Here is a 14,259-nt window from a genome sequence, read left to right as displayed (position 1 = left end):
GATCAAATTTTCCTTTGTTGCAGGTGAAGTTAAAGTCTTTCACGATGATACCGTTTTCTGGCTTACTTTTACCTGTATAGCTATGGTGGTTCCTTTAGCATTCTTTGCTTATCTAAGATTTGTAAGTAGTATGTTTTTTGGGGGGTGGTTTTTTGTGTTTTTTTTTTTAATTGCAATGAATTATAGTATTAAAGGATCCAGTAATCGCAGGTGAGGTGTTTAGGGTGGTTGATTTTTTTTTTTAATTATTATACTGAATTGCTTGTGTGGGTGTTTGCTTTCCAACCCAATGAAAATTGGAGAAAATTATACAGAAGGGGTTGAATCTGTTGACAAAATAACTGAAACACAACAAAGAAAAATGAAGAGACCCAATTATCCACAGTGAAAACAATTCACCGATGAAAACAAACTGTGGATACAGATGTTCTGGAGATAATTTATTATACACTGACACATAAAAACATGAAAATTCAATTTATAAAGTACAATGATAAATACAGTGTATTTTTTCATGTTTTTTTTGTTTTTGTTTCCATCAACAAAATAACTGAAAACATTTTAACAGAATGGGATGAAACTGTGCATGGGGAGGGAAAACTTAAAATGGCCAAGTTGGATTGGGGGTTCCAGAGAATTAAACTTTCCAAAAATGGCTCATTGTGTTTCCATGGAAACATCAGTTTGTTTCTGTAGTTTAAATACATAAGATGACATTGACAGTTGGGGGGGGGGGAATTCTTACTTTCAAACTCTCTGCTTCTTCTCATTTCCTACTCTCTCAACACCCCCCTAAACTGCTCCAGCTACTCATGAACTATTCCACCTAGCAAACTGCACCATCTCTTCTAGCTACCTCTGGCTTCCCCCCAGATACAGCACATGTAATACAGACAGGGATTAGAAAGAATACTGAGCCATATTCTGTATGCGTTTCCCTCATTATTTATTATAATTTGATCAATTACTTCAATACAATGTTAATAAGAGGGGGGAAGGAAAGGGGTGAGGGAGTAGGGGGGTTGATATGGGTTATATGGAAATATATTTTGGAGGAATGATAGAAATATGTATGAAAATATCATAATTGTGAATCTATTTGAAATGAAATTCTATTTATATTCTATTTAATTATGTCCTTCAATAAAATGATATAAATTAAATTATATTATATAATATAATTATATGTGTATTATAATATGTATATAATTATATAGATGTAAGTACAGTTTTAAAAAAACACACACCATAAACTATGAAACGTCATAGTAGGGCTTTATCTTTTCATCCAAAATGTAGTTTCCTTATGTTAATGTTTAGGGGGTCAGGGCATGGGGTGATTATCTCAGACATCCAGAATTCAGAAGTGACCCAACACACCTGTAGCATACCTTGGTTAAATAACCAATTTCTTGCCTTGCTGATTAGCTGCATGACGTATGGTTACCATATGACTCCAGAAAAAGGAGGACGGATTGAGATATCCAGGTTTTATTTCCTTTGAAAGCACTGGAAGTAAAACCCGGATGTCTCAATCCGTCATCCTTTTTCTGGAGCCATATGCTAACCCTATGCATGAGCATGGATCTGTATTAATAGAAGAGATCTAGGGAGGCATTATTAATTGTGTATATCAGGGCTGCCCAAGTCCGGTCCTCGAGATCTGGCAGGCCAGGTTTTCAGGATATCCACAATGAATATGCATGAGAGATTTGCATACCAGGAAGGCAGTGCAGGCAAATCTCTCAAATGCATATTCATTGTGGATATCCTGAAAATCTGGCCTGGCAGTAGATCTCGAGGACCGGACTTGGGCAGCCCTGGTGTATATGGTGGTGTTTCTAATCTTAACAGTAACAAGAGACTGATTTACTCATGAATCTGAGAATCAAATCCAGGTTACCAGCAGTCCATGGCTACTGGATTTTATTCCCTGATTCGTGGGCAAGTCTTAGAAATTGGACTGTGAAACCTTTACTCTGTCCATAAAGAGACAATTTTACACTTGCTTTTAACCACAGTATGTACTTCATCCAAACAAATGGACCACCACATAGCGAATAATGTGGAAGAGTACAGTTTCGGGGTGAAGAACTTTTATGCATGAAAGAGGAGCAGGACTTGGGCGTGATAGTATTTGATGACCTTAAGGTGGCCAAAGAGGTTGAAAAGGCAATAGCAAAAGCTAGAAGAATGCTTGGGTGCAAAGGGAAAGGAATGGCCAGTAGGAAAAAGGAGGTGTTGATGCTCCTGTATAAGACTCTGGTGATACCTCATTTAAAATATTGTATGCAGTTCTGGAGACTGCACCTTCAAAAAAATATAAACAGGATGGAGTTGGTCCAGGGGAAGGCTACTAAAATGGCTAGTGGTCTGTGTCATAAGGTGTATGGGGACAGAGTTAAAGATCTTTGTATATATACACTTTGGAAGAAAGGTGGGAGAAGGGAGATATGATAGAGATGTTTAAATACCTGCGTGACATAAATACGCATGGGGTAAGTCTCTTTCAATTGAAAGGAAATGCCAGAGTGAGAGGGCAAAGGATGAAGTTAAGAGGCGATAGGCTCAGGAGTAATCTAAGGAAATACTTTTTTACAGAAAGGATGGTAGATGCCTGACATAGTCTCCCGGTAGATGTGGTAGAGACAGACTGTCTGAATTCAAGAAAACATGGGACAGGGATATGGGATCTTTTTTGGGAGAGGAAGAGATGTTAGATGCTGCATATGTACAGACTGGAAGGGACATCGTTTGAGGTCATTTTCAGTTTAAAGACCTAATCAAACTGCAGTTCTTCCCTGAATGGTCTATCAGTGTGAACTGTATGGCTGATTACACTCAAAATTTGGGTGGCAAGCAGGGGTATGAATACTGAAGCAAAGTTCTGTTGAGCTTTGCTTTCTGTACTTTTAGGCCCTCTTCTAAGTAGCTCGTCCAGACAATTCAAGATTTGATGATTCCAAAAGTGCTGATAATTCTTGTTCAGTTGTTGTATCAATTTCCTTTACTGTTCTTTTTAGATAAATCTTTTGCAAATGTGGTATATTCAGTTCTGTAATTTTTAATATAGAAATTAAAAAGTCCTTTAAAAATTTCTCTAGGAGTTTTAAATTTAGACATTGGAAAGTTTAAAAACCTTAAATTTAAACTCCTATTTTTGATTTTCCAAATTTTCAATTTTGCGAAGCAGGAAAACTTTATCCATTGCTTGCTGTTTATTCACAGTTTTAATCTCTATTATAGATTTTTGAATATCCTCAACTTGCTTCGTTTGATCTTGAAAGTCTGTTTCCAATTTTTTAACTTTATTTGAAACATCAGCCATGAGAGATATGAATCCCATACATACTGTCTGAAGATTTTCTATAGCTCCCCATAGTGAGTCCAGAGTAACCACTGCCGGTTTCACGAGTGGCTTGAGCTGAGGTAACCCGGGATCCCATTCTCTTTCCTGGGTCTCGCTTCCCCCAAACTCACCACCGCTCGACTGCAGTGCTCCTCCTCCCTCGGCAATCCTCTCCGGGATCACAGGCAACGATGTCTCCTCTCCTCTCGGCTGCTCCCGAGGTCCCTCCAAACGAAGGCCGACTTCAGTTGCTTCTCCCGGAGGAGGGGGAGAGTCAGGTCCCAAAGGGCTCAGTGAAGTCTCGCTTTCCATGCTGGGCTGCTCCTGGGGCTCAGCTGCAGACACACCCAACACCGTCGGGACTGCAAAAGCTGTAATTGCAGACTGACGCGGTGTCGAAGTCGCTAACAGAGGAAGAGGGATATTTCTCTGCCTTCCCCTTCTCTTAGGCATTGAATTGGTATGTAAATAAAAAGTTTTAAAGACAAGTTAAGCCTCTATAGTGGGACACACACGTCCACTCAAATCGCCATCTTATTTCCCGACCCTCCTATAACCATATCTTTAAAGTCTTGTGTGTTTGCTTTCCTGACTGCTTCCACAGCTTCTCTTTTTCTAGATATTTTGTCTTCCTCTTTCTGTCATCTTCAGTTTGTGAATGCTAACATCTCTTCTTACCTTTTCTTATTTTTTTTCAGCTACTTTGGCAAACAGTAGTAGCCTTTGTTCAATTTTATTTGTCTTCCTAACAAAAAGGTTCATACCCAGTATCTCCCATTACAACATTAGAAACCCCATATTCATAAGTCCCAGCTTCACGAGTACTCCCTCCCATGTGGGACATCCTAGTCAATATCTCCCAGATTCTATAAATGGCGCACAAATTTCAACATGTAAAATTGCACTTAATGTCAAGATGCGTTCACAACTAAATTAGCTAACAAGCCAATTAGTGGCAATTAAATTGGGTGCTAAATGGGAACAATTTGGATTTGTGCAGGCATCTTGTTATGCGCCTTTCTGTAAACTCGGGCACCCTACTGGCGCCTGTTAATTAAGAAACGCCATTTAAAACGGTGAAAAACAGTAAAGATAAAAGCACCTACCAGTGCCTAAAAATCTATGCCAGAATCATGCCTCCATGGGAGCTTTAAAAACCAAAACTGCAGGGAAATGTACAAGGTGCAGGAATTTATTCAATAAAATCAATAAAAATCATAAAAGCATATTTGGCATAAATAAATACAATAATTAGATCCAAAAGCTGGTCCTAATATTCATGTGTCCCAACATATGCAGCATCTTGCCGGATTTTCTCTTCAGGCTGGTGGCAGTAGTCCTTCGCTCCTCCATGCTACTGGAAGCTGACCTGAAGCCTTCTCTGACGTGTTTGCATCCCTCTGATGCAAAACATGTCTGAGTCAGCTGCCGTTAGCATGGTGGAAGAAACACGGCCGGTGGCCTGAAAAAAGCAGTGAGTGCAGCTACATGGAAGAACCTGATGCTGAGGAAGGTACCATTCCTACTGGATCCCCGAACAAAGATGACCCATCCCTGTGGGATCCCTTTGGACTCCGGGGGATTCCCGTGGTTCTCGTGCAGCTCTCTAATATGTGCCTACCTTAAACAATGGGACTTACACCTGGTCTCAGTTGGTGTAAATTCTGTTGCCCAAAGTTGCATGTAGATCCCGGTGCTATGCACTATTCTACTGTGTAAAAGGTACCCATCCCAAAGTGCCCTTTTGTAGAATACTGTTCATTGCTAAGATTTGTTTTTGGCACTGAAGTTTCAGCAAAAAACCAGAACAAAACTGTAGAACATGTACAAGGTGCAGGAATTTATTCAATCTAAGTCATAAAAAAGATGTATGATAGCATCAATAAAAGCAATAAAAATTATAATAATATCCAAAGGCTGGTTCTTGTTATAAGGCGTGCTGGACCCGACATGGTCCGTGTTTCGAAAAACACTTCTTCCTCAGGGGTCCAGGATGTTCAATGCAAAAATTCCAAGAACCAAATAGGGTGGAAATAATTATTTAAAAATACAAATAAATCAGGTGAGGAACTCTCCTGAACATAATGCAGCCCTGAGAAAACTGAAGTTTGAGCACCTTTTACTGAATTTGGCCCCATCTGTCAAATTGACGTCCTATCAGTAGCTCCTCTCCTTTCCTAGTAATGTTGTGAATGTCTTAAATGAAATCTATGCTTGCCTGCTAGGGAAGTCTTGTCTATCACACCAGTGTAAACATGTTCATTTACTCTCTCTATAATTAATCCACAGTGCTTCCACCTTGCCTAATAAGTTATGCAATTATGTTGCTTCAATATTTTTTTTAATATAGTATCATTCACTCCCCCCCCCACCTTTCTTCCTACTCTGTCTTTCCTGAGATTAGTTATAGCAATATGTTTGTTTCTTTATAATATCCAGGTCAGCTTCTTTTGTTACAGCTTGTAGATCCTGATCTTTTTTTTCCGTACAGTGGATATTTAATATATACTTGTTTCCAGTTGTTGTTTAAATTTCTTGTACAGAAAAGTTGATGATTCACTTATCTGGAGTATCCTAGTTGGGAGATCTCTGGTGTTTTTCCAAGAAATCTTTGCAAGCCAAGTGGCATGAAGGAGGGGCAGGGGAGTACTGTGCAGTATTATAAAATTTTCTTTCAAGTTAGCTAAGTGGCACAACCATTTAAAAGGTCTGGAGAAAAGACTGACCTCCTCAGTAGGTTAGCTAGCCTATTGCTGAGGGATGCTCTATCTTTGTTGGTTTTTTGTTCATTTGAGCTAAAGCCAACCAAATTGAGCATTATGTAAAGCCTTTTATTGACTAAATTGGAAACTGTTGACCTACAGAGAGCTATCTTCCCCTCCAGATACACTGACAGTCCATGCAGTAAACATAAGATGTATAAAACCTGGTTTCCAAATGCTGATAATTTGGTCTTTAGTTTTATAACACTTGGTATTGTAACTTGTTTTGAAGTCTGAATTACCGTGTTCTTTAAAGCTAATGTACTTAAGAGATTTCAACAGTTCAGTTTGAATGTGCTTTCTTTATTGCAGCTAAATATACTGGCATGTAGCATTGTTGGTTCCTATGCAGTGGTTTTGGCCATCAGCAGTTACGTCTATACAAGCCTGAGTTACATTACCTTGAACATACTCAAAAGAGCTCTGAACACGGACTTCAGTAGTGCTTATACCAATGTGCCTTTTCAAGTTAATGGTAAGTAGACAAACTTTGGATTAGTCTAGGACTTGGGGCTATTGCAACATGCTAGGAAACTTTTGGCGCACGACAAATAATAATCCAGCTTACTCTTCTCCACAAGCCTATATTACCAGATGATTCCATGGAGATCTGGGCTTTGTACTGACTGAAAGATGCTAAGACTGAACCTTCCAGTAATGCTAATAATTGATGCCTTTGCCCCTAAGCTTGGGTGTACCCTGTGTGACACATTAACTGTTTCTGAGACTCACACACAGATTTATTCCTTTGTGCAATTCCTTTGGAGAGGGTACAGTGTGGTTCCCACCAACAAGCCTTTTTGGGAGGTTGTTTAAGGCCCCTCCTATGGGAGGGGCCTTCTATGTCTGGGCTAATCAGAGCCTCAGGCCCTGGGGAGGGGAAGGTTTGCCATTTTGAAGAGGCGGGCTAGCTGGCCGGAGGGAGTAGACCTGCAGGGGCCAACCATCTATCTAAGGTAAGAGGGAGAGCTCAGGGGTCATTGGAGATACGGGGGGAGGGTGTTGCATGGTGGTGAGAGCATGAGCATCTCTCCCGCTGCTGAGGGGGTGGTGCTTGGAGCCGGAAGAGATTGGGCAACTCGTTTTCCACTTCTGGGAGGCTATTGTTTGGTGGAAGGAGAGAGTGGGCATATCTCCCGCTGCTGGGGGTGTTGATTGGCGGCAGGAGAGTAGGTAGGCATCTCCTGTTGTTGGGTGGAGGGTTGCTTGACGTCGGTGCCTCGGTCTGTTGTTGGTTAGGTGTTTTGTTTTTTGCATTTATTCTGCGCATGTGTCCATCGGTATCACCAGCAAGGAGCACAAGCAAATGTGGTGAATATTTGCTACTCTCCGCCATCCTCCATTTGCATGAGTGTTTTTTGGAGAATGACTCACTTTAAAAAAAAATCATTACTATAATGATTGCGACAGCGGCCTGTCATTTTTTTACACGGATTTTTGAGAATCTAGCCCTTAGAGTTACCAAAGTGTGAATTACCTTCAGGTACAGTGTTTACGTAGCCCCAAAGGGCTTACAGTCTGACAGGGCAATATTTATACCATGTGGTCACCATGGTTTTAACACTAGCCACCATATTTTAAATTACATATTCACATATATTTAGCACTATTATCCAGCTAGTAAGCAGTGCTTGAATATACATCTGGAGGGTGATGGGGGTGTCACATCCATCTGAATAGTGACTGAGTAGCAATGCTATCAGTATAGATATGCAGAAAGTGTCAGGTTAGGGCATGGGAAATCTGTATAGTTCTTCTGAAAATCTATGGTTAAAGCTTTCTAGGGGTACATAAGAGAGGTTTCACTATTCAAAGAAACTTATCCTAATAATGGCAGCTGCTAAATTTTGATTTTGTACCTGAGTTAATGGAGGGTAAATGATGTCCAAGTTCACAAGAAGTGCCAGGAAGTTGAACCCTGACTTCCCCCGTTCTCTCTGTTGCTCCTCTGAGTACTAGGCTATGCCTGGCAGTCTAAACAGCCTAAAAGCCATTAGAAACACCTAATAAGTGATTTTGAAGATGATAAAGGCATGTAAAGTTCACATGTTTTAAATACAAGAAGATGGTAGTGCTCTCCATATAAAAGATTGTATAAGGAATAAGGCCAGCAGAGGAAAGAAGAGTTTAACTTAATATCTGTATTATGTTCCCTTCTTAAAATCATATTACAAGTATGAATTCCTGTTTTATCATATTCCTATTAAATTCCTCCTTCCATTTTGTTTTCCTCTAGATATTATCATCATCACAGTATGGATGATCTTAATTATTGGTGGAATAGTAGTCCAGACAAACCGAGAGAAGGGGCAACCTCCCTTCCCTCCAAATCCCTACCAAGTGTGGAAGCTCGAAAGAGAGCGCCGTCAAACCAACATTCTGGACCCCAGCCACCATGTTCCACCTTTCAGAAAGCGACTGCAGAACTGGCTAATGCAAATGCAAGGCTTCTTTCAGAAAAAGCAACCATCGGGGGAAAGGACACCATTGCTTCTCTAACCAAGAGCTTGTTTGCTTTTTGTTGTTGTTTTGAAGGCTCATACCAGTTTTAATTAGGGGACAACTTATGGTCCAGATTTTTTGGGTGGTGATTTGTATCATCTGGTGCTGTATTGCCTGCTTCAAAGTGATCTGACACAGGCAAACGTAGAAAATGCATTGAATGTTGACTTGCTGTTACTAACTCAAGTATGCTGCCATTCAGCCTCAAAACTACAAAATCATGAATATAGAGCGAGTTTGGACCATTTGCAATTGTGCCATCAGTTGTGAACTTTGGGTCTGAAAGATGCATTAATGATGGAGTAATCCTTTTTTTTTTGTGCTCTCAGACGAGAGAATTTAAATGTTTATATGAAATATGTGCACTATCGAACTATTTTGCTCTGTGTAAATAAAGTGAGAATATTAACTCAGGTTCATCTTTTGCTTGTACACGTATTAAGGATACGATTGTATAGGAAAACAAATCTTAGATCTAGAGTGACTTAGGACTCTAAAGTGAGCTGCTAAGAAAACTACTGCAAATAACGCACACCACTTTCTATTGACTGAGAAGATATTAAGTCATTTGGATTGTTTAACATATAATGTCATGTCTCGTGGTTCTATATAATCAGTAAATTTAAAATTTTGCAAATTGCAATGAATTTCTGTTCAATATTACTGGCTTAAAGTGTTGATTCTGGATCTTTATTTGGGTTCAGTATCCTCTTGATGTACAAGGGGGATGGACATTGGCTTCTACTACTTTGTTTTGGATGTAAGACAGATTCAGTCACTCATACAAAGAGGACACATGCAGTATTTGTATGTTCTCTGTAGCAATGATTCAATCTTTCTTCATTCAAAAGATTATCATTTCTAGATGCTATTGAATTGGTAATACAGTTCCCATTATTATTGTCTCATGTTTCATTCAGAAATGGATCAGAATACATGCAGTAGATAAGCTTTTATGTTTAAACTAATGTAGGGTTTGTGAAATTTCAGTTGGTGGCCGTGCTATTTACAATTTCTTAACAAAGCCCTAAATATTCATTTAACACTAACCTGAAGCTTAATGCTATGTTTGAACTTAGTTAAAGAAGAAGAAAAGATTGAATTAATGACTTCATTAACTGTACTGTAAAAACCTTTTGGGGTAGGGGAGGTAAACATACTGTTTTTTTAATCTCAAAGGTTGATTATCAGCTAAGTATCAATTGCCACTTTATACTTTTTTTCAGGGCAGCCATTTCTAAACCAAGTGCCACTTAATAGATTCTAAACAAAGAGGCCTCAAAATATTACTTTAAAAATATGCTGTCTGTTCAAAAGAAATTGCCCAATCTTGAGCTGGATGCCAAACTAGCCAAAGCTTAATTCTTCCTTTATAAAGCACTTTTTTTTTTTTTTAAAGAGGTTTCTTCCTGCTCAAAATGTTTACTATTTCTAATTGTAATTTTTAAAAAAACTATCTCTGTCAAACATGCTATTCTGAAAGTCATACCTGCTTTAGGATTCTGTGTTGAGGTCCAAGCAATAGCAACCAAAGCCTGCCTCACTGGCTTGCCCTTCACAGCAGTGAGAGCATGTTCTTTTTGCCTGCCCTGCTGGGATGACAAGGATTTGCTTGGCTTTTAGAAGCACTAATTAGGCTTGTCACCAGAGCCATAAAATGAGATCTGAGAGACTGTCAGATGTGATGTTATCCTATAACTCCATTTTAGAACCAACTTTATGGATTTCAGAAGGACCAAAGCAGTGCTTGATATAGTATATTGTCTTAGAAGTGATGGTTATTTTGAATTGATATTTTTCAGTGTTTCAAACTTGTGTGTGTGTGTCACGTTTGTCATTTTGACTCTAAATTACTAGCAAGATTTTGTAATAGCAAGTAGAATACTGTGTTTTGTATGCTATCTTCATTTTTATATGAATAAAATGAAATTTATATATTTGAAAAATCTTGCTGCCATGATTAAATGTCGATTTCTCTATGACCTATTAACAAAGCAGGACTGTCAGCACTAAAACATTTAACTTTTTGTTTCCATTGGAATTTCTTGGAAATTAATTCTGCAGCCAAGATTCTGTTCTTGTAAAATTACAAGTAGACAATGGAAGTTTTCCAATCTGGTCCAGTTTGGCATCTTGAGAGTTAATAAAGAATGCTCCAATTTTTTTTATTATAATCATCAAGTATCGTGTTCTTTCAAAAATTTGAAGTTCTTTATCTAAATCTTTTAATTTCTCCTCCTTCCTAGATGCAGTTTGATGACCATGAGGTCCTGTGAATATTTAATATTACTTTCCATTTTATTAGGAAGTCACATGATAACTTGTTTTAATGTATTATATATGATGGTTATAACAACTGGAGCATTTTAAGAAGAAAGTAAAAACATTTTTAAGTTTGAGAAGTTTTAAACGTGAACAATAGGACTGGAAACATAATTCAGTATATGCTTAGCATAAAAACTCAACAGCATCTACTATAATAAAACGCTAAGCACCCATGCGCACTCTTACCTGATCTGTAGTTCCGTGGTTGGAAGAGTGCGCATGTGCGCTTACCAGCATCTCTCTCTCGCAGCGGGCCGCAATTAACTGACAAAGTTCATTTTTTAGTTCAAAGCCTCCGCCGCGGTTCCTCTGTAGAACCTCACCAGCATCGGAGAAGACTTCTGACTCAGGCGGGGATCGAGAGAGAAGACGCAGCGTCTGCTTTGAACTAAAAAAAAAAAACCTTCGCAAAAAAACTAAGTCTTTTTTTTTGGGGGGGGGCAGGAGTTAAAACGTGCATAATAGGTTGTTGCTTTGCAGGCTAGGAACAAACACCCTAGATTATGAGTGACAGGGAGACTCGGCAACGGGGGTGGGGGAAGAAACCCAAAATAAGCCATGCTCTGTCCTCTCAAGAGCTCAGGCATCTGAATATTAGCAGCAATGTGGAAGTCTCTTTCACTAAATGTATGGTAATCGTCTTATCCAGGGGTGGCTGCACATTTCTGTTTTTTGCCAGAGCGGATGATTTTCAACAGACAAAGCCACCGCGGCAGCTCCTCTCTCGAGCCACACCTGCGTCGGAGAAGGCTTCCGATGCAGGTGGGGATCTAGAGAGGAGCCGTGAAGGCGGCTTTAAAAAAAAAACAAAAAACTTTGCAAAGTAACTAAGGGTGCTGTTAGTCTTAAAGCAGCTGCCTGTTAAATTAAGGGTAGTCTAAAAACAAAGTTGCCAAAGTTCAGTCGTAGGAGTCAAGCTTCAAACTCATAGGAGCGGAACTGGCGGATCTGTACTGCACGACCTTAAACAGAAAGCAACAATGGCATGTTGTTGTTTTTTTAACATCTCCCATCCGGGTAATAGTAGGCGCATTCGACTTCAGAATTACAAATTTACGCGTGAGCACGTTCGGCGCACAAACTTTTGCTTTTAAATGAGTGTCAAGTGGCGGTTTAACCTACACAAGTCACTCTGGCGATTTCATACTTTGTACGATTTATACTCTGCCGGTTTACTTAAAAAAAAATTAATCTGTGCAACTTCCATTATTACTACAAAAAAGGTAGGTGAGAGATCTCCACACACATGACATCCCCCTGACATCTCCACACAGACACTGAAGGACAGGGGGCCAGGGAGAGACATTGAAAGGAAAAAAGGCCCATTGACAGACTGGTAGAAATATGTCACAAAAACACTTAAACACAGGTACATGGCAGTCAAAGACAAACGCACAAAAAGACAGGGGGTTAGAAAAGAAAAAGACAGACATACAGCACCCAATGAGAGAGACAGACAGCTAAAAAAAAGGAAAAACCTCCCAAAAAAACAGTGGACTAGGAGAAAGAGACACACAGGAAAAAACAGATACACATACAGCAGCTAAAGAAACAGACACCAAAACAAAGACAGATAGACATACAGCGTCCAAGAAGAGAGACCAAAAAACAGAAATATAGAAAGTGGCCAAGGAGACACACAGCAAAAAAAGACAGCCAAACCACAGCCAAATAGAAAGACGGAAAGAAAAGAGACAGACATACAGCGGCAAAGTAGACAGACAGCAAAAAAAGACAGACAGGAAAGGTGTCGGCACCTACAGAACATGTGCGCCATGGTACAAGGTGATACACTGTTCTAGTCGGATGGGTTGTGTTCCCATGGCTGCATGCCAGCTGCAGAAGGAATTCACTCCAATTTTTTTTTTTTATGCCTCTGCTGTACTTCACTGGGTTCCTTAGCGCCCCCTACAGTTTTTCCATTCTAAATGCGTGCCAGCAGGAGTGTGTCTGTTCTGCTCTCCATTTTATTCAGTGGGTTTTTTTGTCCCTTTGCTTGGGGTTTCTTGAGCTCAGAAAGATTATTCAGCTTTTCCTATATTGAGATCACACAGACTTCGGTCTGCAGCTGTCAGGCCAATCCTTGGTGGTACCTGTCAGCAAGCCTGCATTTACTTCACAGGAGCTCAGGGCCATCCCCACCTTTCTCCTTCTGCCGAACAAAGGGTTATTAAGCACAGGCTTTGGCATCTGTAGGAGACTCAGTGGTGTCTTGCAGGGTGCTGGCTGTGTCTTTCACTTCTGCCTGTCCCCGAGCACATCTGTCAGTCTGCAGGGGTGGAGGTACAGTTAGGCATAGGGTCTGACTGGCAGCCCGAGTATCAGCATCAAAGAGGCATTGCCAGCATGAGGCTGTGATTCTCTGATTCCAGCTACTATTAGAGAGCTGAGGCAGGTTGCAGCACATTATCAGTGAGTAAAGACTGTCGCAGCCTATGAGGTAAATTGGGGGAGGTTTGAAAATCGAACTTTTTGAGGGTTTCTGCATACCCCCTGTGTTCCCCCACCTGAAAAATCCTAAAATTGCCATTTATACACTTTATTTAATGTGAAAAAAAATCATGATTTTGGTGGCCATCTTGGATTTTTAGCAATCTTTTTTTTCTAAAGTTCCCTGCTTCTCCAAAACTGCAGTTTTTGCCTCAAATCTTGAGATGGAGTCTTGTGGGTTCTCCTGCTGTGAATGTTTGCCAGGTTTGCACACATTTACAGCTTCAAGAGCATTCTTGAACCACATGCTGCATGGTGCAGCCGGGACAGGCGCCATTGCCAAGCTTAGCCTCTCCCCTGCTTAAGCAGGTGACCAAACATACAGCTATCCTGGTGGGGCAGCCTTTATTTTCAGGGCTTGGCACAGCTGCTAGTTCCATGTACCTGGCTGCGGCCTAAGAAAGGTTGTATTATCAAAAGGTCACTCTATGCCCCAGGAAACATTTGTGGAATGGATTTCAAAACTGGCGTTCTTTCCCTGCATAGTCCCTAAGGGCATGTCTTCATTTCAGTCATCTGATGTTCTTGTGCTGCCTGATCCTGATCCGAGAGATCCTTATGATGATGACCAGCTTGCCGACCCCTCATTTACTGGGGCAATCCCATGGTTCTGCATTTATTTAAGTCTGCGGCTTTGCCAGATCTTATTTCAGAGTTTTTGCAGGAGTTGAATTTAGTCCACTTCATCCTCCTGGCTTTGTGGTGTTCGCTTATATCAGGGTACTAGGGGAAGGTAGCAAACTGTGAGCGGTCTAATCTCGGAGCAGTATGACTCTCCAGAAGGTGCTCTTAAGATGGCTCACTTGTATCCTCTGGCTCAGGAGTGCCAGC

General features: G+C 40.3%; 1 protein-coding gene across 3 annotated transcripts in view; it reads left to right on the top strand.

Moving 5' to 3' along the window:
* Positions 1 to 10,559, top strand: part of TM7SF3 (transmembrane 7 superfamily member 3) — an 85,486-nt gene extending 74,927 nt beyond the window's left edge. For 2 of the 3 annotated variants that reach the window (XM_033951688.1, XM_033951686.1), the window contains 3 exons: positions 21 to 121; positions 6,424 to 6,586; positions 8,348 to 10,559. In XM_033951688.1, the coding sequence (XP_033807579.1) occupies positions 21 to 121; positions 6,424 to 6,586; positions 8,348 to 8,610 (527 nt within the window). In that variant the 3' untranslated portion in view covers positions 8,611 to 10,559. The remainder of the gene's footprint in view (positions 1 to 20; positions 122 to 6,423; positions 6,587 to 8,347) is intronic. The other variant, XM_033951687.1, reaches the window with a different exon arrangement.
* Positions 10,560 to 14,259: the final 3,700 nt, after the last annotated feature.

The sequence above is a fragment of the Geotrypetes seraphini genome, chromosome 7 (genome assembly GCF_902459505.1).
Source record: "Geotrypetes seraphini chromosome 7, aGeoSer1.1, whole genome shotgun sequence".
NCBI lineage: Eukaryota > Metazoa > Chordata > Amphibia > Gymnophiona > Dermophiidae > Geotrypetes > Geotrypetes seraphini.
Note: the sequence above shows the minus strand (reverse complement) of the source record. Positions and strands in the feature narration are given on the sequence as shown.